Here is a 22879-nt window from a genome sequence, read left to right as displayed (position 1 = left end):
TATAAGTAGTGCTGTCTGTAGTGGAGTTGGAAAAACCCAGGGGTTTTTAGAACCAACTCTAGAATGGGAACGGAGGATAATGCGTAACCCATACCATACAGGATTTTACAAAAGAACCCAACCTTAGGGGGGAATCTTTACCACTCATGTGGATTTTAGAAAGTGCCCAAGGACTTGCGTGTGCACTTACCACTTCACGTGGGTTTTAAGGAGTGCTCAAAAGCTTCGCGTGAGTACTCACCACTTACTGTGGGTTTGAGGAGGTGCCCAGAGCATTGCGAGGGAAACACCATATAATTATCACAGGCGACAGCAAAGCCTGGAGCTTCGGAGCTCTTGTAAGAGTGGAGGTCTCAAACATAAACCCTTGTATGAGGGGAGACCTGACTACACTCATGCTTGTAAGTACAGAGGCGGAGCTTCTGGAGAACGGAGGCTTCACAGAAGACTCTCTAAAAAGAGAGGAAACCTGACAACGTTCAATCCACTAGCTCTTAGGAGTGGAGGTCTCAAATAACCCTTCAGTGAGGGGAGACCTAGCTACACTCACGCCTAGAGGTACTGGAAGCGGAGCTTCTGGAGAACGGAGGCTTCACAGAAGACTCTCTAAAAAGAGAGGAAACCTGACAACGTTCAATCCACTAGCTCTTAGGAGTGGAGGTCTCAGATAACCCTTCAGTGAGGGGAGACCTGGCTACACTCACGCTTGAAAGTACTGGAGGCGGAGCTTCTGGGGAACGGAGGCTTCACAGAAGACTCTCTAAAAAGAGAGGAAACCTGACAACGTTCAATCCACTAGCTCTTAGGAGTGGAGATCTCAATAACCCTTCATGAGGGGAGACCTGACTACACTCACGCCTGGAGGGAAAGACTGGAAGCGGAGCTTCTGGAGAACGGGGGCCTCACCAGAGGGGAAGCCCCAACACGCTCAATCCGCCAGCTCTTTACGAGTGGAGGCCTCAACGCTCTAAGTGAGGAGAGACCTGGCTACACTCACGCTTGGAGGTACTAAAAACGGAGCTTCTGGGGAACGGAGGCCTTCATAGAGACTCTCAGAATGAGAGGAACACCTGACAACGCTCAACCTCCCAGCTCTACAGAGTGGAGATCTCACACCAAATATACAGTGAGGGGAGACCTAGCTACACTCACGTCTGAAAGTACCCGGAGCGGAGCTTCAGGGGAACGGAGGCTTCACAGAGACCCTCGGATGAGGGGAAGCCTAGCAACGCTCAATCTCCTAGCTCTATGGAGTGGAGATCTCACCCAAATATTTTTAGTGAGGGGAGACCTAGCTACACTCAACGCTCAGAGAATACCGGGACTCACAGCAGGGCCCAAATGCTCAGAGCAGGGCCCTGTAGAGTGGAGGCTTTGAAACGAATCTCACAGAGAGAAAAAAGCCTGACAACACTCGGTCTTGGTGAGCGGTATTCTAATAGTCCCTAGCGAGAGATGCTCGAGAGTGGAGGTCTTACGAAAAACCCACTGAGGGGAGACCTGGCTACACTCAACGCTACAAGTACATGAACCCACATCACAGGAATCTGTAGAGTGGAGGCTTCAAGTCTGGAAAGAGAGAGCCTTAACAATACTCAGCTTTGGCAGAGGGCTCAAAGCACAGAGTACAGCAGTTAGCGAGGCCTAAGCAGGCCTACCAGCTAAATACCACGAGTATGTACTTGTAAGCGGAGCACTGAGGGGAGCGAAGGCTGCAGCTGGACGGTTCTCATGCAGGAGAACACATCTAACCATTCTAAGTCTAAACCATAGGGGAAGACCAGTCGCCCGACCTACATCATGACGCCACTAGGCGAAAGGAGGTCTGATCAGCAGCAGCGAAGAGCGGAGGCTCCTACAGAAGGACTCTCAATCGAGAGGAAGCCTGCAGCACCCTGACAACGCTCACCGTGGCAGGAAAGTCTAGGAGTGGAGGTGCTAACCAACAGAGCTCATTAATAATGAGGGGAGACCTACTACACTCAACCCCCTAAATGCTATCTGGACAGAGCTGTAAGCGCCTATACAGGGTTCAAAGGTGAAACCTGGAGGTCCAGACCAGGGCTTCCGCCAAGGAGGACCTAACACTGTACGCTTCGGTGTAGAGCGAGGCTCACGAGAGCCTACCAGCTCCCAGAACTGCCCAAATCTGATAGAACTGTGAGAAATCAGCCTAGACAAGAACCTCCATAGAGGGGCATCTCGTCAGCGCAACTCTCAGAGAGAGGAGGCCTGAAAAAATCCTCACACTTAGGGGGGGGGGTTTTCTAAACTTTCCTCTCTCACTAAAGAAACTTCTTTCTTTCCCTTTTTGACAGGGCCCTGGGGAGCGGGGCCTTCAGTGCACTGACTCACAAAGAGAGGCAGCCCATGCGCTCAACCCTGGGTTGCTCCTATCTTCTTAAAAAGAGGGTGGGGAACCTACCCTAACCTCCCGGTCTTCACACTCAGACGAGCGGAGTCTAGAGGGACTCTTACCACGGGACGGGGTAGACTGCCACACCCAGTAGGTGTGTAGACATGCATATGCAGGTATAAATAGTGCCTAAGCCGAGCTCGAAAGCAGCGGAGGCTTCAAGGGATAACTCTCAGAATGAGAGGAAGCCTGACAACGCCTAACCCCTACAGGAGTTATTTACGAGTGGAGGTCTTGGTACACTAACTCACAAACGAGGGAAGACCTGGCTACACTCGACACTCAGGGACCTTAGGAGCTCAGTAGCTCAAATACTAAAGTCTCACCCAAGCGGAGCTGGTAGACAAAGAATACGTACATATACATATACACCTATATGTCAGTTCATGTACCGGGCCAACGGATTGAATTTATCAATCTATCATCAGCCCAGCCCCAGAGTCTTAAGGGGAAAAAAGGGGTGGGCGGCCGCACGACGTGAGGGAGAAGGGAGAGGATCGTTTCCCTACGATCCCATCTCCCATAACGCACATCACGTCTCCTCTGAGACCTACCCCTCCCAGGAGGAGGGTCTCGAGTGGCCACACAAACCGCCTGGCCCTGCCTCCAGCCCGCAGGCCAGGAGGGGCCAGGCTCCCCCTGCATTCGGGTGGAGATGAGGACCGGTGAGAAATAACAGACCCCAAAGGATCTATTAGCCGCTGAGCACGCCTCCGCCTCCCTGAGTCAGTCGAACATCGTAACAACGGATGTACCGAATGATTCGGAAGGCGAGACTGGCGCATCGAGGAGAAAGCACTCATCTTTCTCCCCGATGTCTGCCAAAATTCATCTACAAGCCTGTGGTGTGAAAACAGCTCAGCCATCTCCACGGGTCTTCATCCTCCAGCAGATCAGCCCGGTACGCCTGCAACACTGCCACTGCGTGCAGGCAGCACCAGCCTGACCCGCTGCCGCGTATGCCCTCAGCGTCGACGCCACCAAGCCGAGAGGCAGCAAGCATATCCTCAGGCGATGGCATCGACGCCCCGCCATACTCACGCACTCACTCTGCACCAGCATAACTAACATGCTGATATAGATGAGTGCGGCTGAATATGGTTTATCCCATGCCCTCCCGATCCTAATATATAGATCAGGAGGGAATGGGATGTATATGGGGACTGGTCTGTTATGGTCAGGGTGAAATTGCTCATATAAATTGCTATGAGCAACCTCCCCCTGCACGTGCTTTCACCGCAGATCAAAGCAGACCGCAGCGCGGCTCATAACAGACAACAGCTCATCATACGCGGGGCAGGCAGGCTGTGAGAGCTCAGAAAATCACTTTTCGCCCATAACAGCCACATCCTGCTTACCTGGCTAAAACCAGTAGAGCACTTGCTGCTGTATCAAAGGATGTCAGAGATTAATACATCCTTCGCCCGCAGCTCACCCTCGTCCGCGGCTGACGAGCGTGAGAGATTACACATCTCTCAACTCATGTGCGCGCTTCATCTGTAACCACCGCGGGCTCGTTCTCCGTGCAGCCTCGGCTGCAACGGGACCCGAGCCGCGTAGGGCAGATAAATGTCCCGATTCCCTCGGAAAAGGGGACAAACGAGAGCGGAGTTTCCTTAGAGAGAAACTCTCACGATGGACGCGCTCTGCACTCTCAAGAACAGAGCGCGCGTGCTCACACCCAAACACATAACAAACAGGCTGCGCACGTCATCTGGTGTCAGATTTCTCTGACACGGATTCTGCACACTTGCTGAACTGTATACTCTAGGAATCATCATTCTACTCGAGCTTAGAACAAGGTACGGCTGAAGAACAAAAAGATGGTTGATGTATTCACAAGCGCCCCTTTATACTAGTAGGCGCCTTGTTAATGACGTCATGGGCTGGCGCCGGTCAATGTCAAGTTCATTGTCGTTGTTTTATAAGAGCTTCAGAACCGGTCACGCTGAGAGCAGTTCCCAAAGTGTCCTAACCAGGACGCAGCGTAGAGTTCCCTCCGGAAGGGAACTGAGATTTATACATCATATGAAAGCTCAATAAATAAACTTTCTATTGATGTATGGTTTGTTAGGATAGGACAATATTTGGCTGAGATACATCTATTTGAAATCAGAAATCCGAGGATGCAAAAAAATAAAAAAGACTGAGAAAATCACCTTTAAAGTTGTCCAAATTAGGTTCTTAACAATGCATATTACAAACCAAAAATTACATTTTGATATGTTTACAGTAGGAATTTTACAAAAAATCTTCATTGGAACATGATCTTTACTTAGTTTCTTAATGATTTTTGGCATAAAAGAAAAATCAAAAATTTTGACCCATGCAATGTATTTTTGGCTATTGCTACAAATATACCCCAGCGACTTAAGACTGGTTTTGTGGTCCAGGGTCACATTTATGTAAGTGAGGATAGCAAAATAAAGTAAACTGTTACATATTACACTCAAAAATTCTTCAAACAGTGGACTACCAGCAAAACTGATACAAAATTGGAACCAAAAAAAATATTCAGACACTTTGAGCTGACCATGTTTTGCTTAAGTGTTTTTTCTGTAATTGCTAATGTGACCTTTTTACACCACAGACTGAACTAAATTAGGCATTGCTTGGTAATTAGTCAACAAAATATTGATGGATGTGTAAATATTGTCATACCAACAGTTGTCTGAATTTTTGGTTGATTGTAATCCATTACATACCTTTCAATCAAAGTTATCAGACATAATCAAGATAGATTTGTTCTGACACAGTTTAACTCTGAGTTCTTGTCATATTTTAGTACCATTTTGGTACTATATCGAATGAACGAATAAAAATGGTTTGACTGTATATAAAATAGTTATCATTATACAAACTGTTAACATTTTTCAACCAACCACCAGCATCACTGCATCCCAGAAATTTTACTGTGGTTTCTCACTATCTGTACTGCTGCCAAAGTCATTATCACTCCCTGGTTTCTTTTTAGTTAATTATCACATTCATCAACGCCTTAATCCGAAACTATAACTACAACAGCTGATATCTCCCCTGGACATCCTGCTTAAGCTTGTCGCTGTTATTTGGAATATAGTGGCTGGATATTAGCTGGTTGACTAAATACAAATCTTGTATAGACACAAAGAAAGATCTATATCTACAAACACAAAGACTTCTGCAAAAAAATACCCTGACGAAGCCTCGACAGGCTGACGTGTATATGTTAAAACAGACTTAGGACTTTATTTGGTGACGTGTTGAAGTTCATTTACGCAAGACAAGAGCCAGTGAGCATTTATCTGTCTGCTGGAGGACGGGGAACAGTATATAAAAGCAGCTATCATAGTGTATTATCATATTAAAAGCTCAGATATGAGCTTTACTTATTCTTAAATGTCAGACTGTTGATCAAAGTCAGCGAGTTTGTTTAATGTGATCAATCAGTATGTCTATTTATGTGAAGAGGCATATCTTTTTAGCAGGTAATCTCATTTTAGGCTTTCTTATCTTACAACAAGCCCCCACTAAAAGCACAGTTCCACATAAACACACACACACTCACATAACATTTATCTGAGTCGGCTGCACTTTGGCACTTGACTTATCAGGTCAATAAATCTGTACTCGTATATAAGATAGGCCAAGAGTTTTTGCCGCTAACCCGTCTGACACACTTTCCGCTGAGGAGAAACTGTGAGTACAGCTATATTTTCCCTCTTCTATTATAAAAATGTTCAGATATTAGGACAGACTTCTTGTCTGTTTAGCATCTATGAATCTAACTACTAAAATTCACATGACGTAAGAGGACTGTACAGATAATATTGCTGCATTTAGTGTGTTTTAAAGCTTTGTTATTGCAAATATAACAGATAAAACACACGGTTTTCTTAAACATACTGATCTTTTCACTACCTTTATTATATGAGCAAATGGATATGGTCTTACAAAAACGAACTAATGCCAGTAAAAGTGCTTAACCAGTAATAGCACAAACAGTATATGCTTTTTATACCCTATCAATGACTTAATAAGTGACCGAATGCACTAAAAATAAAATAATGCCCTCTTGTGGTCACATTTATGTCCTCACAGTTGTGCTGCTGTCATTTGACCAGTTCTTTACTAAATCCCTCAGTGATACCTGCCATTATGAACAAGCTACTGGTTATCACAGTTGTCGTTGCTTTCCTTGCTCTGGGTATGTACAAAAACACACATTTATAAACGTACTTGGTTTGGATTATTATTATTATTTCTGCTAATGAAGTACAATGAAACATGAAAATAAAGAATGACTTATCTCACTCCCTCTTTGTCTTACCCCCTGCAGGAGCGGAGAGCTTCCGTGTGCCCAGGCAGGCGGAGGAGGAGAAGGGAACCATTGCCACCGTGGTGGACACACTTAGGTCCTACTACGACACAAGCGTTGACACTGCCAGCGGCTACGTTGAGACCCTCAAGGGCTACAAACTGGACGAGAAAGCCAAGTAAATCCAGTTTTTATATATTACTTCAAAACATTCCCTTCTGAGCTTTTAGAAAAAAGCACATGTGTAGTTTCCTACACTCTTAAAAATAAAGGTGCTTTAAAGGGTTCTTCACAGCGATGCCAAAGAAGAACCATTTTTGGTTCCACAAAGAACTATTCAGTCAATGGTTCTTCAAAGAACCATCTCTTTCTCACATTTTTATAATCTGAAGAACCTTCTTTCACCACAAAGAACCTTTTGTGAAACAGAAAGGTTCTTCAGATGTTAAAGGTTCTTTATGGAACCAGTTAGACAAAAAAGGTTCTTCTATAGCATTGTGAAGCACCTTTATTTTTAAGAGTGTAATACAATACATTGGCAGTTATGAGATTTTAACATAATAGTTCATCTAAAAATGATAAATTACTGACGATGTACTCCCAGATGTAGTTGAGTTTATTTATTCATCACAAGAGATTGGAAAAATGTAGCATTACATCACTTGCTCACCAATGGATCCTCTGCAGTGAATGGGTGCCGTTGGAATGAGAGTCCAAACAGCTGATACAAACATCACAGTAATCCACAAGTAATTGTCACAACTCCAGTCCATCAATTAACATCTTGTGAAGTGAAAAACTACGGGTTTGTAAAAAGGGTTTCTAATAAACATCAACGCATTTTTAGAGTTCAACCCGCTGCTTCTGACTAAAATGTAAACCCACCATCCATAATATAGCTTTTTTCAGTGAAAAAGTAATTTCATCTGAATCAGAGGAGAAATATTGAAAGATCAAGCACAGTTTATTAGCAAAAGCAGCTTTAAGCAAATATGTTGGTGGATTTTAAAGTGACTTTTTCCACTGGTGAGCAGTGTTGTAATGCTAAATTTCTCCAAATCTGTTTCAATGAAGAAACAAACTATTCCACATCTTGGATGCCCTGAAGGTCAGTATATTTTCGGCAAAATGTAATTCTTTCATTTAAAAATAGAAATAATCCCATGATTTACTCACCCTCTAGCTATCCTAGGTGTATATGACTTTCTTCTTTAAGACAAATGCGGTTAGGAGTTACATTAAACAAAAACTGCCAAGCTTTATAATGGCAGTGAATGGCTGTTGAGATTTTAAAGTCCAATAAAGTGCATCTATCCATCATAAAAAGTGATCCACATGGCTCCAGGGGATTAATAAAGGCTTTCTGAAGCGAACTAATGTGTTTATGTAAGAAAAATATCCATATTTAACAGTTTATAAACCATTATTTGTAGCTTAACTGTCGTATGTGCATTCATGAAAGAGTGGAGTTTTAGCAGATGACATAGCATGTAGGTGTAGCGTAAGCTCAGGTGAGAATTGACAAATGTGGAAGTGCAATGGAAAGAGCAAAACAACAGTCATGAATTAGAAGTACAAAATTTGGATTTGTAAAGAGAAATGTTGGAGGGTTTCGATATAGGAGACTGGTTTACCTTTGCTGCAAACTAAACTTGGTTCTCGTGAGACTAGCATATTCTCAACAGAGCTTACACTAAGTCTATTTCCTACTTTATCTGCTGGAACCCCACTCTCTCGTGAACATGCTCATGACAGTTAGAGGAAGCTAGATATTACAGTTTCTAAAGTTTTAAATATGGATATTTTTCTAACACAAACACATCAATCTTACACTTAGGTCCTACTATGAATCAAGCGTTGATGCCGCCAGCGACTGTGTTGAGACCATCAAGGGCTACAAGCTGGACGAGAAAGCCAAGTACATCCAATTTTATACATTACATAGTCCATACTTATGAACATTCCATTCTGGGCTATTAGAAACAGGCACATGTGTAGCTTTCCTATTACCATTCATGGGCAATGATGAGATTTTAATGGAATAGTTAATTTAAAAATGAAAACTTACTGACAATGCCACCCTTAGGCCATCCAAGAAGTAGATGAGTTTATTTATTCATCAAAAGAGATTTGGTGAAATTTAGCTTTACATCACTTGCTCACCAATTGATCTTCAGTCTATCAACTGATATTTTGTGAAGTAATAAGCTATGTGTTTGTAAAAAGCGTTTCTAATAAACATCAAGGCATTTAAGTTCAAACCACTGCTTCTGACTAAAATATGAATCCACCATCCATAATATTGCTGTTCTCAGTAAAAAGATAATTTCATCTGAATCAGAAGAGAAATATTGAAAGATCAAGCACGATTTAAAAGCAAAAACTGACCAAAACAGCTCTAAACAAGTATGTTGGTGGATTTTGAAGTGAGAGGACAACAGGTAATGGACTTTTTCCACTGGTAAGCAGTGATGTAATGCTGTTCCAATGAAGAAACAAACATTTCTACATCTTGGATGCCCTGAAGTGGAGTACAATTTCAGCATATTTTCATTTTTATATATAATAAATACCCCATGATTTACTAACCATCAAGCCATCCTAGGTGTATATGACTTTCTTCTTTCAGACGAATTGAGTCGGAGCTGTATTAGAAAATGTCCTGGCTCATTCAAGATTTATAATGGCAGCGAATGAATGTTGAGATTTTAAAGTCCAATAAAGTGCATCTATCCATCATAAAAAGTGCTCCATGTGGCTCCGGGGGATTAATAAAGGCCTCCTGAAGTGAATCAATGCGTTTGTGTAAGAAAAATATCCATATTTAAAGGGGTCATGGGATGCCCATTTTCCACAAGTTATAGATATAGATATGATTCTTTAGGGTCTTACCTACATACCTTGGTTAAAATTTCTCGATTGTAGTGTAAAAAACACTCTTTTTACCTGGTCAAAATCAGCCCTTTTTAGAGCGAGCTATTCTGTTGCATGCTCCTTTAAATGCTAATGAGCTCTGCTCGCCCCGCCCCTCTCTGCCGTGGGATGACGAGCCGTAATGTTTACTTTAACCGCATTTAGCTGTGTAATTTGCTAACCAACACATTATTAAGAAAGTCCATTTGCAAAGATGCATAAAAAACCTTATACTCACTTCTGCTGTGGGTGAAGCTGCAGATCGGAGTCAGACTGTTTCAGCTCGGTCAGGACAGGTCTAAGGTAAAGCGCTCATGTCAATCAACTATTGTGGGAGTGGCCTCTGTCGGTGTGTCATCACACCGACAAGAAGCTAAGAATTACCAGATTTTATAAAGGGGATATTACTTTTAAAGATTATAAATATACCACTATCATTGTAGAGTGGTTGTGTACACAAACTGCAAACACACATTAATGTTCAAACAACATGTAAAAGTGAGTTTTGCATCCGATGACCCCTTTAAAACTTTATAAAGAATAATCTCTAGCTTCTGCTAACTGTTGTACACGCATTAACAATAAAATGGAGTTCCAGCTGATGACGTAGGACGTAGACGTAGCGTAGCTCTGGTGAGAAGTGACGAACGTGGAAGCACAATGAAGAGAGCAAAACAAAACACCTGCCACGATTTAGAAGGACAAACCTAGGATTTGTAAAAAAAAAATAAAATAAATTTTGGATTTCGGTATAAGCCAAGAGGAGACTGGTTTTCCTTTGCTGTGTACAAAACGTGTTTTTTGAGAGAATACTATGGATATTTCCCTTACACAAAAGCATGGATTTGCTTCAGAAGGCCTTTATTAACCTCTTGGAAAAGTGTGGAGTACTTTTTATGATGGATGGATGCACTTTTTTGGACTTCAAAATCTCAACACCCAATTACTGCCATTATAAATTTTGGAGAAGCCAGGACATGTTTTAATATAACTGACTGTATTCGTCTGAAAGAAGAGAGTCATATACACCTAGGCTTGCTTGAGGGTGAGTAAATCATGAGGTTATTTAAATTTTTGGGTGAACTATCCCTTTAAGTTCATAACACCCTGAAAATGACTCATGATCTATTTTGTTCTGACTTTTTGTCTTTCCTCCCTCATCAAGGAGCCTGTATAAAGACACAGTTCGAGCCGTCAGCACCTATGCCGGCATCTTCAACGACCAGCTATACCACATTTTGTACTCTCATGACAGCTCTTAAATCCCATAGTATTACACCTAAACAGAACTCTGAACCACAATCATATGCATCCCACAAGAAGATGGCACAGTCTAAGGTGAAAGCATGACTGTTGAACTCTTGTCTCCCAATGGCCTGTTACCTTTGCCCTGTCAAAAATACTGCAAAAGCACATAGCACCCTGATACACATCAGGGTGCTCAACCACAACCTGTTTTTGGATGAAGATCAGAGACCCTTTGCTGCTGACTGTTACCTGGCTCCCTCTATTGTGCGCCCAGGTTAAAACAGTATCATCGACTGTTTCATTGTAGTTTATCTGTGTAGATGAAAGAAATCCTTGTATTGTACCAACTTTTAGTGGTTCTGTGTCCATGAGCATTAACAATTAAACTCCACATTTGTAGAAAATCAAGTTGTTTACTTTGCTTGTGAACATAAGCAAATCTAAAATATGGAGATTCTAATTACCAAAAATCTGAAAGCATAAGTGCAACAAAATATGCAAGTTTTAACACAGCCATGAAGAATTACTTGTAATTGGATTCATTTCCCAGGCATCTGCAAATATAAGCCTTTTTAGCAGGATCAAAACTGTTATTAGCGACTGTTTACACAAGGTCTTTTGACTGAATACAAACATCTCTCTCTCTCTGAGGAGGGAACTGGTTAATCAGTTAATAAGTATAATTTGTCATGACTCACTATAATTGAGGAATTTCAGTTTAATGAGCTTTTTGAATGAAATGACCTTTCAGTGTCATGAGCTGATGTTGTTGGTTTAATAAATCGTAGATGTAAAAAAAAAAAGACACAAAATAAGTCTGTCTATCAGTCACCTGGCATCAGACATTGTTGAAACTGATAAGCTATAACAAATAATTATTAGGCAACATCAGATTGACCTTTTCAACCTTTACCTATGCTGGGAATCAAAAAAAAAAAAAAAAAATGTTCCTGATGTAATCAACCACATATCCGCAAAAAAAAGGGTATTCGAGTCCATAACAGTGGTTCTCATCCTTAGCCTCTCATTGTTCACAACTACATTCAACCTTCAATGTTACATTTTATATAAGATATTCAGTGTACTAAATGACACAACAATATGTGTCTATATAGAGCACCATTCAAAAGTTTCAAAATAAGATTTTTGTATGTTTTAGTGACTTGTGAATTCAAAAGAGTTTGCTAATCGTCAAGACAAGTCAAATGTTGTGACATTTTAATACAATTTTAAAACAACTAAAAATATTTCTGCAAATTAGGTTTTGGCAGCTGTTTCAGTGTCACATGATCCTTCAGGTCTTTTTTAGTCTTTTTTTTTTGGAGATTGACAAACATGATAATTGTGGTTGGTCATTATATGTTAAGAGCTGCTTGGGAGAAAAACAAACAAATGAACAAATAGAAAAACAAAAGTTTGGAACAACATGAGGGTGAATACATTTTGACAGTATTATTGTTTTGCCCCGTATTAAAAACACTGGAACCTTGCAGTCATGCTCTCTATACACACTTATTTTAGGTTTAAATATTTATAATCATCAGGTTTGCACAAACCAAGCTAGGGGCAGAGATAAAGGGGTTGGCCTAGGCACACAGTAGGCAGTGTACTTTGCTCCGGGGCAGCAGCTGAATTCAGACAAACAGCTTTCTGACTTTCTGAAACTGGGATTCAAACCATCAGCCTTCCTGAATAGCCACCTGCCACCTCGAAAATACAATAAACTATCATCCCTACTTTTTCTAAGATTTCAGACCTCCTGTCAGTGCCATCATCACAATTATAATATAAAAATACAACTGTGTTATTAATTACAACACAAATGTAATCCCAACATTCCCAACCAATGTATAAAATGTATTAGCGATAGGAACTTTATATCACTGTTCCCAAGTTCAACAGTTTTTTGGGAAAAGGTTTTAAACTTTTTATCTCTTATCTGTTGAAACAAAATGTCCCTAAATGCCCTAAACTCTAAGGGAAAACCTGAAAAGTTTTTCAAGGTATGGAATCCCTCTATAGGATTTTGTTCCACAAATTCTTTTTTTTTTTTTGTGACTCAACAATGACCGTATGATTTTGAGATCCATCTTTTCACACTGAGGACAACTGAGGGACTCATATGCAACTATTACAGAAGGTTCAAACACTCACTGATGCTCCAGAAGGAAACACAATGCATTAAGAGCCAGGGGTGTAAACTTTTGAACTGAATGAATATTTTTCTTATTTGGCCTAAATATCTTCTTTTTTTTCATTTAGTACTGCCCTTCAGAAACTACAGAAGATACTTACATGTTTTCTAGAAGACAAAGTCAAATGTACCCTGATCTTCAAATTCAAAAAGTTTTTACCCCCTGGCTCTTAATGCATTGTTTTCTTCTGAAGCATCAGTGAGTGTTTCAACCTTCTGCATATGAGTCTCTCAGTTGCCCTCAGTGTGAAAATATGGGTCTCAAAATCATATTGTTTGAAAGGGTTCAAATACACAAAAATGCTGGAAAACCAAAGAATTTGTGGGACCTGAAGGATTTTTCTGAAGAACAGCAGGCAGTTTAACTGTTGAGGACATTACGGATCATGTGTGTTAACTTGTGAACAGAGTCATTTTTTACAAATTCAACTATAATTTTATGTGAAATATCTTATTCAGGTCAGTACTAAATTAAAAATAACATGCATTTTGTATGATCCCTCTTATCTTGGTAAAATAATTAACATTTTGCAGATTCTGCAAGGTGTATGTCAACTTTTGACTTCAACTGTCTGTATGTGTGTGTGTATATATATATATATATGTGTGTGTGTGTGTGTGTGTGTGTGTGTGTGTGTGTGTGTGTAAAAAACGACTGTTATTAATCTAATTCGTTTAATTGTATTCATGATTAGAATGAGATTATTTAGATATTTAAAATCATTCCATTTACTCATATACATTCAATGAGTTCTATAAAAAAAATCTTAAATCTGTTTAATAATAGATTCTAAAGCATGTATTGACACAGGTGAGTTTTAAACGCATTGATTAAGCCCGATAAGAAAAATAAACATGAATGTACTCCTATAAAATTGTGCAACAGTGACATTCAATTATTAACTAATGTTACTGACCATCTTGCCTCTCACATACTATAAAAAGTGTGAAAAGGGCAGAATAAATACAAATGATATTTGAAAAGAAAATACCTTTTTATTTATTTTTCATACTGTTAAGAATAATCTTTATAATGGGCCTTTCTTACAAAAAAAGTATAATCTGATATGCACATTCAATTTTGTTCTTTTGACTTTTTTTTAATTGACTTTTTCTCAGCATTCACAATGTCACTTAAAAAAAACACTTTTTGAGTGCAATTAGCCTAAGCCTAAACAGAAAACTTTCTGAATTTTCATTAAACAAAAAAAACTTTTTATAGCATCTTTACAAATGTACAACTGATCCCCAAAACACACACACTATATTTTTACATACAGATAATTAACCTAACCCTTTCCCATTCCCAAACTCTACATGAAAACTCTTACAATTTATAAAAATGTTACTTGCTTTTTTAATATATATATTTTTTTACAAGTAAAGCCATTACCAAAAGGAGGTTTTCAGATTTTGCTCAATTTTAGGTGCAAATTTGTCCCTAAAATTTTGTTAAGTAGGCAAAACACCCAAATACTTTAAATTGGAAACAGTCCATGTAACATTTATTACTCGCTTAACCTCACATTCTGTCCAGATGGTTAAAACTCTATAATGGCTGCTCTGTGTCTGATTCCAGACCTAAGGTCACAGTGATGCACCGAGGGAAGACTGAGTTGAGCGCAGAGGACAACACACAGCAGGTGATGACTGCCAAAGCAGTGGATTATGACCCTTAAGGGTCCCCCCAGGGTTCAAACAGGTGCCCTAGCACAATAACTAAGACAGACTAATCTGTCACAGCCACAGAATGTCCAACTATTCACTTAATTTTAAAAAATATACTAATGTAGAACAGTGTGACAGATTCAGACAACAAACATCTTAAATGGTTTTGCTCAAAAGAGTGTTTGCACTATATTCCTTTTAAAATAAATGTGATATAGTAGATACTTTATCTTTAATGCAATGACACAGAAATAAAGTCTTATATTTATTAACTGAGGGACTCATTTGCAACTATTACAGAAGTTTCAAACGCTCACTGATGCTTAAGAAGGAAACACGATGCATTAAGAGCCAGGGGGTGAAAACTTTTGAACTGAATGAAGATGTATACATTTTTCTTATTTGGCCTGAACATCATATCTTTTTTTCATTTACTGCCCTTCAGAAGCTACAGAAGATACTTAGATGTTTTCTAGAAGACAAAATAAGTCAAATTTACCCTGGTCTTCAAATTCCAAAAGTTTTCACCCCAGTGCTTAATGCATTGTTTTCTTCTGAAGCATCGTTTGAATCTTCTTTAATAGTTGCATATGAATCCCTCAGCTGTCCTCAGTGTGAAAAGATGGATCTCACAATCACACAGTCATTGTTGGAAAGGGTTCAAATACACAAAAATGCTGGAAAACTAACTTTAAAAAACATCAGTTTAACTGTTAAGGACAAACAAGGGACTCATAAACAACTATCACTAAACAAAAAAACACAGCTGTGGATCATTCAGGTAACAACGCAGTATTAAGAATCAAGTGTATGTTAACTTTTGAACAGGGTCATTTTTTATAAATTAAACTGTAATTTTATGGGAAATATCTAAATAAAGTCTTATATTCGGATTTAGTTACACTCCTGTTTCATATTTCCAAATTCAATATATGAACACTTCAGTGAGAATCTTATAGATCTGTTCTTACACACCGCTGTCTTCCTTCTCTCCATCTTCATCGATTCCTCTCTCTTTCTCTCTGAGACTGAACTGCAGCTCAATGCGACCGTATAAATAGAAACGTTCTCTGTGCACCTGAAAAAAAATATATAAATAATAACCAGAAAAATCAAACAATACAATTATGCTAATGTGTCCTTTCTTTAATGGGTTCTTTATCTGGAGGAGTGTCTCCAGGCTAATTTTCTGCTCTCAGGTGTTGAGCGGGTGTTTTACATTTCTCTGTTTTTCCATTGATGTGTGGTCCACTGGGATAGCTCAGCTTTTCTATCCTTCATGCTTAATTCACTTTGATAAAAGCCATTAATGCTGCACGAGGCACATTCACGTACATGAGAACATACGCCCACAGAGACACACATGCAGTGATTACTTTGGTCTTTATGATTTGAACTGGATTAATCTTGGGTTTTAATAACCACACTAAAAAAAATGTGGCCAGGATTAATTACATGACCTAAGAACGTTTGAACAAATCTTTGCTGTTTCCTTTATTAGCACTAGATGGCAGTGGATGCATATTATTATTTTTAGATGTCCATAACAGTGGTTCTCATCCTTTTTGACTCTGAAGCCCCTCATTGTTCACAACAACATTCAACCTTAAATACTCCTAATTTCTGTAGATTAAATGTAAGGATTCTATCAATTTTAAGAGCTGAATTAACCAATAACTAATACGTCTGCATGACTTTCCCAGTCATTTGTGATTTTTTTTGGATGAAGATTTTTTCTAAATACTATAAAGATATCTTGAAGAATGCTGGTAAACAAACCATTTCAGTGCCCATTCACTTCCATTCTATTTTTTGTCTATACAATAGAAATCAGTGGAATAAATACATTTTTTTTGTGATTTTATGACATTATTTTGACTTATCTAAAGGTCTTTTGTTAGTATTCTTATTTATAGTAATTGATCAGCTGGCGCAGGATCAACGTGATCTGAAATCTGCCATTTGATGGGCATTCAGTTCCACATCCAATTGTTTGAGCAAATTGCCTAAGCAGTAAATGCATGCAACTAATTACTGGAGTCACAAGAATATGCACAACTAACATTTCATTAGTGACTATCCTGAACTATAATGTCAAAGCAGACTGGGAAAAAAATGTGCATTTCACACATATAAGCAAAAATACAAATAATGTTGTTGGTTATAAATCTAATATAATGTAATGAATCGTTTACACATAATATTTTGTGGCTAATTCTGAATGGAAATTAATGAAGAAAGATGCTGTTTGCATCCAGATGGTGTAAATACCACATCTACCAGCAGGTGCTCAAGGCCAAACCCTGAATTCTTAACTATTTTTCATGAATGGATTTGTCAAATAGAAACTGAGATAGAGACAGAGACAAAGAAAGAGAATGAAAGTCAAATATTTTAAATTCTTATCGTAGGAGTGACGCTAATATTCAGGCACATCTCCCTCACACACACACACACACACAGAAGTGACAGCTGTGTCCATTAATACTTCTAGCAAAACTGGAGTCACTCCACCATCTGTCTTTGCTCCACTGTCATCTATCTCTCTTGTTTTCATTCTCTCGCTACCTCATTCATCTCCACCCATCACCCATCCCAACAGGCCCTCTTGGCCTTCTCCATCCTTTCCTCTCATCTGTCTTTCAATAGGTGCATCTGTTTCATATGGAAGCCAGTTTCTGCCACCGAATAAAAAATAAAAACAGGTAATTGCGACTTTTTACTTCACATTTGTTTTCTTGTTTTTCTCGCAATTGCGAGTTTACATTTTGCCATTCTGAGTTTTTTTCTCAGAATTGTGAATTGCGAGATATAAATTTGCAAATTTGACTTTTCTCAGAATTGTGTGATATAAACTTGCAATTGTGAGTTATATAGTTAGAATTGCAAGAGGTGAAAATCGCAATTCTAAGAAATAAAGTCACAATTCTAAGAAATAAAGTCAGTATTGTGATATAAACTCGCAATTGTGAGTTATAAAGTTAGAATTGCAAGACGTAAACTCGCAATTCTGAGAAATAAAGTCGAAATTGTGAGAAATAAATTTAGAACTGTGAAATATAAACTCACAATTGCGAGTTATAAAGTCAGAATTGCAAGATATAAACTCACAAATCTGACTTTCCTCAGAACTGTGTGATATAAACGCACAACTGCAAGTTATAAAGTCAGAATTGCGAGACATAAACGCGCAATTCTGAGAAATAAAGTCAGAATTGTGAGATATAAGCAAGTTATAAAGTCAGAATTATAAAGTCAGAATTGCGAGACATTAAGTCACAATTCTTAGAAATAAAGTCAGAATTGTGAGATATAAACTCGCAAATTTGACTTTTCTCAGAATTGAGTGATATAAACGCACAATTGCAAGTTATAAAGTCAGAATTGCGAGACATAAACACGCAAATCTGACTTTTTTCAGAATTGTGTGATGTATACTCACAATTCTGAGTTATAAAGTCAGAATTGCGAGACAAACGTTCAATTCTGAGAAATAAAGTCGCAATTCTGATTTCCAGTTCATATCTCACAATTCTGACTTAAGAACTCGCAACTGCATGTTATAAAGTCAGAATTCTGATGCTGATATTTGAATTGTTCTATTCATTAAAGAATTCTGGTAAAAAAATGTACTCAACTGTTTAAAATATTGAAATAGTAAAAATATTTCACAATCTTACTGCTTATCTTATCTTATTCTTATTGTATTTTGAATAAAATAAATGCAGGCTTGGTGAGCTGAAGTCTTTAAAAAACATTAAAAATCTTACTGTTCAAAAATTTTTGACTGGTATTTGAAAAAAACAAAACATAATAAAAAGGACAAGAGCACACAGCAAAATTACTAAAGCTTACACTTTAATAAAAAAATGATAATTAAAAAATAAATAGATACTCAGAAAAAAATTAACAGTGAATACAAACACTTCATTTCTAAAATGAAAACAAAAGTAATCAAAACAGGATTTTTTTTGATAATTATTTGGATGTCATTTTATAAGGCCTCATTATTATTATATATTTTTTTTAGCTTTTTCAGATAATTCTGAAAATTCTAAATATCACAAAACTGCATGAGCAATCTAATGGAAAATGGACGCTCACATCTAGATTGAGTGGAATTTTAAACAACTCATTCGTGCTGCTTTTGCATTCTCTATTGGCTTTTTGCTGGTAGAGGACCCAGAGGGATCAAACCGTTTTACTATAAATCTAGCTGAAGCAATTCTGAGAAATAAAGTCGCAATTCTGTTTTCAAGTTCATATCTCACTATTCTGACTTAAAATCTCGCAATTGCATGTTATAAAGTCAGAATTGCAATTCTGAGAATAAAGTCAGAATTGTAAAAAAAATTTGTAATTTTTTGGCAATTCTGACTTCATAACTTTGTATTAAGCAATTCTGAAAAAAACTGCGAGATGTAAACTTTGTGAGATAAAAAGTCACAATTACATTTTCTTATTTTTTATTTAGTGGCAGAGACATGCTTCCATAGTTTCCAGTCTAATACACTGCAAATAAATCTGTCTTATTTGTATTTCCTTTCTTTTCTTTTTTGAAAATCATTTAACAAAATATAAAATTGTAACTAAATGTTATTCCGTTTATGTGTAAAATAACCAATTATCAGTGAACTTATTTTTGTCTTTGTTTCCTCCTTAGACCATTTTCTTTTTGTTTCCTTTTTTTCCCATCACTCTGTTTGCTATAATCTACCTAAATAATGTCTGTCATTTGTTATCATTTACACAGACCAGTGAACTTTCTTTATAACCACTCCATATATAGAACAATCTCTCACACATTACCTAAAATTCCTCTCTGTTTATCTGAATTTGAAGCTAAAATAGAGATGGAAAGCAGACTCAATACTGTACCAGGTTGCACTTTCCTCTGCTAGTGATGGACATCATTCAACAGAACCCACACATTGCATGTTTTCTACAGTACTTCTCTTTTTCCATTAATTTTTTTCTATCCGACTGTAACCCCTCTACTATCTGGTCTTTAACAATAAAAACGAAGCACATTAGCAACAGATTTCCTACAGAGAGAAAGTGATTTCAATGAACAGCAAATGCTTCTGCAGTATAAATGGTCGTTTCTTTATATTTTTCTTTGCCATCTCAGACTAAGGGAGTGCGTAAATAGTCTCCATAAAACATTCCGCTGTATCTAAGTGCTTTTTCATCTCACTTTACCTTCTCTCGACATCTGCTCTCCTTCTCTCATTTCCCCTAAATCAGCTACAGTATGGTATTTTTTATTTTCCCTCAGTCTAATTACACATATGCCTCATTTTAGATCTATTACAGTAAGTTAAGCAGTTGCAACAGTGACTAGAATATAATAGTGCTGGATTCTGTAGCCTGCTTCTGCATTGCAGATAGACCGTCTGCCCAACTCTTTATTTAGTACCATGTGGCTGTGTAAACTCTCTGTGGTCGTTTGCTCCATGCCACCCCTCCCTTCACTATTGTTTCCTCAGGCCGCTAAGTGAGTGCTGATTCTCTCTTCTAATGGTTTCATTGAAGGGCTTTTAATACTGACGGAGTGATCTAGAGTCTTCGACAGCCGCCATATTGATCTAAAGTGTGTTGAGATAAAAGGACACGTGTTTCATAATAACAACATTCATTGAAGTTCAAGGTTTACCAACTTAATAATACATTTGGTTATTAGTGGATAATGTGTCTGTACGCTTGTTTGTCTTTCATGCTTGTAATCCACACTGAAATGGTGATTTTTTTTTTCTAATTGTTCTACTTTTCTAATATTTTGTGTTACAGCACAACTTTGAGTGTTAAATTGATTTTATACAACAGTTGTATAGTTTTAATGTAATTCATTTTGAGTATCTTACATTTCAGACACAACTTGGCTGGATTGTTTGTGCAAATCTTCTTTACTAACGAAAATAGATTAAAAACATCAGGTTTTACATGTCTCCAACAATCGCTTTTGTTAATCAAAATTAAGCAAATAAGAAAAGAAAAGATTTCCTGACAGTTATATTGAGTATTTAATGACTAAAACTCAAATAAAAATAAAACAAAATAGACATACAATACCAGTCAAAAGTTTTTGAACATTAACATTTGTTATGCTGTTTTAGAGAAGTCTCTTCTGCTCTCTAAGCCTGAATTTATTTGATCCAAAGTACAGCAAGTCAGAATTGCAAGATATAAACTCGCAAATCTGAATCTCAGAATTGTGAAATATAAACAAGTTATAAAGTCAGTTATAAAGTCAGAATTGCGAGACATAAAGTCACAATTCTCAGAAATAAATTGTGAGATTTAAACTCGCAAATCTGACTTTTCTCAGAATTGCGTAATATAAACGGACAATTGCAAATTATAAACTCAGAATTCCGAGACAAAGTCACATTTCTAAGAAATAAAGTCAGAATTGTGAGATATTAACTCACAAATTAGACATTTTTTAAATGAATTTTATATAAACTCGCAAATCTGAATCTCAGAATTGTGAAATATAAACAAGTTATAAAGTCAGTTATAAACTCAGAATTCCGAGACAAAGTCACAATTCTAAGAAATAAAGTCAGAATTGTGAGATATAAACCCACAATTGCAAGTTATAAAGTCAGAACTGCAAGATATAAACTCGCAAATCAGACTTTTTTTTTTTTATTGTGTGATATAAACTCGAAATTGCGAGTTATAAAGTCAGAATTGTGAGACAATTCTGAGAAATAGTCGCATTTCTGATGAAAATTTCTTAGAGTTCCAAGTTTATATCTCACAATTCTGACTTAAAAAACTTGCAATTGCATGTTATAAAGTCAGAATTCTGAGAAAAAAACTGAATTGTAAGTTTATATCTTATATAACACACAATTGAGTTTATATCAAAAACCGTAAAATATTTTTACGATTTAAAATAACTGCTTTCTATTCGAATATATTTTAAAACATAATTTATTCCTTTGATTTCAAAGCTGAATTTTTAGCATTATTACTCCAGTCACATGAATCTTCAGAAATTATTAAAATATTCTGATTTGCTCGTCAAAAAATATTTTTTATTATTTTATTATTTTTGTTGAAAACATACAAACAAAAGAACAGCATTTATCTTAAATATAAATCTGTTGTAACATTATAAATGTCTTTAGCATCAAAAACTGATTAATTAATTAATTATACTGACTCCAAGCTTTTGAATGGTATAGTGTATAATGTTACAACAGCTTATTATTTTAAATAAATGCTGATATTTGGATTGTTCTATTCATTAAAAAATTCTGGGGGAAAAAACTACTCAACTGTTTTAAATATTGAAATAGTAAAACTATTTTACAATCTTACTGCTTATCTTATCTTATTCTTACTGTATTTTGGATAAAATAAATGCAGGCTTGGTGAGCTGAAGTCTTTAAAAAAATCTTACTGTTCAAAAACTTTTGACTGGTAGTGTATTTAAAAAATACAAAACATAATAAAAAGGACAAGTGCACACAGCAAAATGACTAAAGATTGCACTTTAAAAATATATATATATAATTAAAAAATGAATAAATACTGAATACAAACATTTAATTTCTAAAATGAAAACAAAAGTAATCAAAACCGGATTTTTAGATAATTTTTGGGGATTTAAATTTATAAGGCCTCATTATTATTATTATATATATTTTTTAGCTTTTTCAGATTTTTCCAAAAATTCAAAATATCACAAAACTGCATGAGCAATCTAATGGAAAGTGGATACTCACATCCAGATTGAGTGGAATTTTAAACAACTCATTCGTGCTGCTTTTGCTTTCAATTGGCTTTTTGCTGGTAGAGGACCCAGAGAGATCAAACCGTTTTACTATAAATCTAGCTGAAGAGGACCTTTAATGAAAACCGTGGCCTCACATCTCAAATCGACCACTGTGATAGTAGGACTCTGTCTCCCGCCGCCACAGACACATATTTATCTATCACCAATTTAACCGACACCATTTTACCGCATACCAAAAGCAGTAGACAATGTTGGCAGCTTTTCACATTTCCAATACAAATAAAACTCCTCTTCTTGTTTAAAACAATTTTCTTTTTCAATTTATCTGAACCATCACCAGCAAATTTAGAGGACCACAACAAATTCATGAGTCAATTTTGGCACTGTGTTTTA

The 22879-nt window shown here is 37.3% G+C and overlaps 1 protein-coding gene across 3 annotated transcripts; it reads left to right on the top strand.

The window, feature by feature from the left end:
- The first annotated feature begins 6024 nt into the window (after positions 1-6024).
- On the top strand, positions 6025-11282 carry apoc2 (apolipoprotein C-II). Of its 3 annotated transcripts, none has more exons than XM_073847939.1 (5): positions 6025-6094; positions 6540-6602; positions 6735-6891; positions 8551-8631; positions 10792-11282. In XM_073847939.1, the coding sequence occupies exons 2-5, from the start codon at positions 6554-6556 to the stop codon at positions 10886-10888; spliced, it is 384 nt and encodes a 127-aa protein (XP_073704040.1). In that variant the 5' UTR covers positions 6025-6094; positions 6540-6553; the 3' UTR covers positions 10889-11282. The 3 variants fall into 3 exon arrangements, with proteins under 3 accessions (XP_073704040.1, XP_073704039.1, XP_073704041.1); XM_073847938.1 differs by having other exon boundaries at positions 6043-6094; positions 6497-6602; XM_073847940.1 differs by lacking the exon at positions 8551-8631 and having other exon boundaries at positions 6044-6094; positions 6497-6602.
- Positions 11283-22879: the final 11597 nt, after the last annotated feature.

Source organism: Garra rufa, chromosome 9 (genome assembly GCF_049309525.1).
Source record: "Garra rufa chromosome 9, GarRuf1.0, whole genome shotgun sequence".
NCBI classification, from domain to species: Eukaryota; Metazoa; Chordata; class Actinopteri; order Cypriniformes; family Cyprinidae; genus Garra; species Garra rufa.
This window is presented reverse-complemented; position numbering and strand designations above follow the sequence as displayed.

Excerpts from the sequence above, each read along its gene's own strand:
- apoc2 (XM_073847939.1), top strand. The coding sequence starts at position 6,554 with ATGAACAAGCTACTGGTTATCACAGTTGTCGTTGCTTTCCTTGCTCTG. Across the intron at positions 6,603-6,734 it reads CGTTGCTTTCCTTGCTCTGG|GAGCGGAGAGCTTCCGTGTG; the intron begins GTATGTACAAAA and ends TACCCCCTGCAG. Across the intron at positions 6,892-8,550 it reads AAACTGGACGAGAAAGCCAA|GTCCTACTATGAATCAAGCG; the intron begins GTAAATCCAGTT and ends TCTTACACTTAG.